Consider the following 5114-nt stretch of genomic DNA (forward strand, 5'->3'; position numbering starts at 1 on the left):
GTATTTCGATGAGATCTAAAACTTTTATGTACCTACAATATTTTTATCATTAGATCAATATTTCTCGAGATTTTTTAAGAGCATGTTTAAAAAAATGTTGATAACTTAATTTATATTAATTTACACCAAAAATCCTTTTCGGACCTTAATCTGCGATGAAAAGGAACCCCTATCTCAAGTATAAAGTCAATATTCTTGGGTGACCTATTCGGAAGTATTATCCTCGCCTCTTAAAATTCACGGACAGGGAATGAAGCTTCTTACTGGAAGATACCGGATGACTGCAACTCTAAGAAAACAGGTGAGTGACTCCCGGTCCTTCTGTTTGCATGTGTTTTAACTGCCGCTCGATGCACGGTAAGATATGTATCGTACTAACGAGTTATATTAACATTGTTTAAAAACTACACGCGAGTACCTTGTAAATTATTAATGGAAATTCCGTTTCAATTTACATTTTAAGTAGTAATTTAATCAGTACACAGTAACTATAGTTTAGCAACAAACGTTATGTAGACACCAGATACATCAGTGCACTTATTTTTTTATAAATGAAATCTTTAGGTGCTCTTTCTAGCGGCATTTAAGTCGATGTAACTTTTTTAGAACAAACACGTAGAAAAGATATGCGAAGGATGTATCATTAACGTTGAAAAAAATTTCGGGTTCAGTGGGTTCACTACCTTAGCTGCGATGAATCTTGACTCTCGTAGACGCCGAGGAAGATGCCTGTACGCTCGATGATCCGGTTCACTGAATCGCTACTTTAAAACTAGACAGTCGGAAAACTGACTAAACTCGGCAAGATGAGTTTCTGCAGTTTTCCTCACCCCTGGAAAAACTTCCAGGAATCGTTCGGCATAAATACATAGTACAATAAGTTATAACGCAGTGCTACATGGTTTAAATAAACTACATAAGTCAAAATATAATACACAGTTGCTTTCCTGTCAGTGAATTTTTTTACGGGGAAACGACTCATAAGTTGTAGATTTAATTTTTCATGGTACAACCTCTTTTTCTGTTTCCTGGGGGGGGGGGGGGGGGGGGGGGGGGGGTAATACCATTTTCCAAAAGACATGTATGATTTTTTAAATTAATTTTTCATTATTTATTGTCAAGAAAATTTATCACTAAACAATTTTTTTTAAATTTCTAATTTATTACTGTTCACTAAAAAAAACTTGCCATACAATAAATTTGCAATAGTTTCTGAATCAATAGAAATGTTGTTTGAAATTTGAAAATTTTTAACTTTTTAATCCAAAAACCCAACTAAAAATACTAATCGATTTTGACTTTTTTAAAAACTTTTTTCGCATGGAAATCCATAAATTTGCTAATATTTTTTGAACAGACCCTTAAACAATTCAATTAATCCTTGCATTTTCACTTCGCTCTATTGTACAATATATGTATTTTTTAATTTCAAGTTTTAAATTTTGAGAAGATGTTTTTATTCAATGAATTTCCACTAACTTAATGTAATTTTCAAAAGAATTAAGTGATCGCCAAATTACTATATTTTTTCTAACAAAAAAAAGGTTAATTCTAATAATATTATTTCAACAGTAACTACGTTGAATTAATGATGTCTATTGCGTTCCAGTTACACGCTGAACGAAATTCTGCTTAGAATTACAAATTCTACAAAGTTTAAAGTTTTTCACGTAAATTAACAGATTGCTTGAATGTCAGTTTTTGTGCACTTTTTTCTATCCGACATTCATACTATAATTTTAAATGCAAAAAGTAATTGCAGAATTAGAATATCCTTCGAAAAATTGATCTCTGCCCAATAATTGTTATAACGCTGACTCAGAGTGTAAAAACCGAACGTTATGATTATAGAGGAGAGCCTTTTCTTGACGGTTATGTAAGTTCACCAAAAATATCACAAACTGAGTGACAGGCACTCGACCCTCAAGCTTGATGGACATGCGTCACTAAACTTAGCTAATGATACTTATGTGTATGTATATGTATGCATATGTAAGAAACATTTGAAAAATGGCTTTGCCATACACTCGTCCTGTGCAAGTAAAAGCGAGGTAAAGAAAAATAAATTTAAAGATATTCTAGATGTACAGCCGCCTCACAATTAGTGAATCTTTATGTTGATTTATAAAAACAACAAGTGTCACTATTTGCATTCAATTTTAATTAATAATAGCTCATTTTATACCATAAAAGATTCTTTACGATTCTATTCGTTACGTTTTAATATTATTAACAGGGCCGATACATACTAATGTACTTACAAAGGTGGAAAAAGGGCTAATTTCAGCTTTAAGGTGAATAATTTTCAACAAAAAAAGGCCTTTTAGGTAAATAGAAACACTTATTTTTGAAAAAATGTCGATAAAACTAAGCATTTATTTTATTGACTTGCATTTACAAAATTAGATTTAATTCTATTGGGAATGGCTGAACTGCAATACGTCATCTGGTGCCAAAAATAAAACTAGTAGGTTGAATTTTAACGATGAATTTTAATAAGAATTTAATAAGAATTAAAAAATTGCAGCAATTTGAACATTGAGAAATCATTCATAGTTCATAATCCATAAGCGATATAATAAATATTGTATCTGAAAGCAAGAAATACTACATTATCAGATTGTGAAATACAAAAAAGTGTATTCCTATTTTCCTCAATCCGAATGTAGTTACCTCTTTTGACATTTACAATCGCTTGAGAACTAAATATTGATTGACTTTCCTCTCCCTTTTAGTTTTGAAAAATGAGTAAAAGACATCAGGTTTTCTTAAATTCCACGTTTTTGGTTCACTTTACGTAGAACTTCTGAAGAGTAAAATGAAAAGTTCATAAATTACCGAAAAATTAAAAAAAAATTAGAATATTCTAGCATAAATTGTTTTGAAGTTATGATGTCCTAAAGACATTTTTCAGTTTAAAAAAATGGTTTAATATTTTTCTTTTTAAATAATACCTTGTCCCCTACACATCATACATGAAAGTTGTACGTACCTATGTATTGCATAACTACTTTTCACTGTTTTCTTTAACGCTTGTGCTTGGAACAGAAAATCAGAAGTCAACGTTTAAGGCCATGTGATGAGTGGATCACGTGACCAGATCCCTACCTTACCGAATGTTTTGTATTTTCTAACTTATTTTCACACGAAGTGTCACATAGAGTTAAAAAATTCAGGAAAATAAATAAGATGTACTCAGAAAGGTGGGCCTGGGTCCTAAAATTTTATAATTATTAAAAAAGTTATGTTTTTTAATACTTTTTTTTGTTCCTTTTTTTATCATTATTAAAATTTAGGACCAGACCCACCACTCTTAGTGCTTCTCATTTATTGTTTCCAAATTTTTAACCCGATCTGACGGTTTGTGTGAATATAAGTTAGGAAATAAAAAAAGTGTCAGTAAGGTAGGAATCTGGTCACGTGATCCACTCGTCACATGGCCTTAAAACTCATCTTTTAGAGAAAATGTTTAGATAAATTATTTGATCAATTCTTATTATTATTGAATCATTTTTTTTTAGTTTTAAAGATAATTTAATCTGCTTTATTTCATTTTTATACAAATTTCATGTACGATGTATAAAGGACAAGATATTGTTTGAAAAGAAAAATATTCAGCGTTTTTTTACTGAAAAATTTTCTTAACGCTTCATAACTAGAACTATTTATGTTAATCATTCTTCTTTTTTTAATTGTTCGGAAATTTATTAACTTTTTTGTTTTGCTTTTTAAAACTTTCATGCAAATTGAACGAAAAACGTAGAATTAAACAAAACTTATGCCTGCTCCACATTTTTAAAAATCTAAAAGGGAGGGGACAGTCAATAATTATTAATAACGTGGGAACTTTTTTTGTACGCAATATAAAAAAATTTATCATAGAAAACTTTACTCATTATTTGTTCCTTTCGAAAAAAGCAGGTAAATTTATTTAAAAAAACAACAAATATCGAGTTATTTTGAAAGAGCCTAGCCATTTTTTTCATATTCGGTAAAACCACCGTGAAATACCGCAGATATTTTTTTCGGACAATATTAATAAATATTAAAGGACCGTTTGTGGCAAGGCACAGAGTTTGAAGAAGAAAAAAGTTTATTTATGAACATAAGAAATATCGACCAAAGCATTTAGACTTTACGGCTGAAGTTTGTCTTCTTTCTCTGTCGGTAATCATGCAATTTGTATTACACACAGACCCGTTGAAATTCGAAGTTGTCTACTACGTGATTTAAAGTCTCGGACTCTGTGATCCAAAAGCATAGAATTAGAGACCTGAGAGCAAAGGGACGTGGCTTAATGCCTGAAACTTCGAGATCTATGCTTTAAAAGCAAGGATTCCGAGATCTTAGTTCTCGCGCCACAGCATAATCTTAGATAGGGCGCACAATTATAGTCGTTCCGAGAATTTACACCGCGCCGCAGCACACTGGGGAAAAAATGACTTTTTTACTTCAAAATAACGTATAGCCCATAAATCTGTACAGAATTGGACAACAAAATTGAAAAGAAGCTTATCAGATTTATAAGAGAGTTGTCGAGCCTGATTTTCAAATTAGGCTTTCAACTTTTTTATAAATAAACAAATATTACGAAAAAATTGCCATTTTTTATTTGACGCTCTCGGTGTCAAAACCATGAAAATGGTTGAAATCACCTCAATTTCATAGAGTAACATTAGTTAAAGATATTCAACTACTATATAATAAACAAACAAAAAATTCTATAAGCCAATTATTTGTTTGAAGAATGTTTTGAACGATTTTTCATAATTTTACGTTTTTTTAAGTTATCTTGCAACAAATTTGGATAAGAATAATATAATGATGAAAAAAATTCTTCGTGAGATTATTATTGTTAATATTATAAACAAAAGACCCCACATAGAATGCATGGAAAAATGTTAGAAAATGGACAGTTATAACGTTATGCGGCGCCAAACGCTCAAAATCAGAGGCAAAACTGTATCCGTATAGCACTGAAAGCAAAGACGACGATAAAATCAGTATCTCGCATTAAAATATGGTAAACATTAAGTCCGTCTCACAAATCGTACTTCTCACAATGTTCGTACGTGAAGCGCTCAATATTTCGAATTAACATTAACACTCTCTGT

The 5114-nt window shown here is 30.9% G+C and overlaps 1 protein-coding gene across 1 annotated transcript in view; it reads right to left on the reverse strand.

Moving 5' to 3' along the window:
* Positions 1-811: 811 nt before the first annotated feature.
* Positions 812-5114, reverse strand: part of LOC117170348 (maternal protein pumilio-like) — a 50181-nt gene continuing 45878 nt past the window's right edge. The window contains exon 4 of the mRNA XM_033357088.1: positions 812-841. Within this exon, the coding sequence (XP_033212979.1) occupies positions 827-841 (15 nt within the window). The 3' untranslated portion in view covers positions 812-826. The remainder of the gene's footprint in view (positions 842-5114) is intronic.

This window comes from Belonocnema kinseyi, chromosome 1, assembly GCF_010883055.1.
Source record: "Belonocnema kinseyi isolate 2016_QV_RU_SX_M_011 chromosome 1, B_treatae_v1, whole genome shotgun sequence".
Taxonomy (NCBI): domain Eukaryota; kingdom Metazoa; phylum Arthropoda; class Insecta; order Hymenoptera; family Cynipidae; genus Belonocnema; species Belonocnema kinseyi.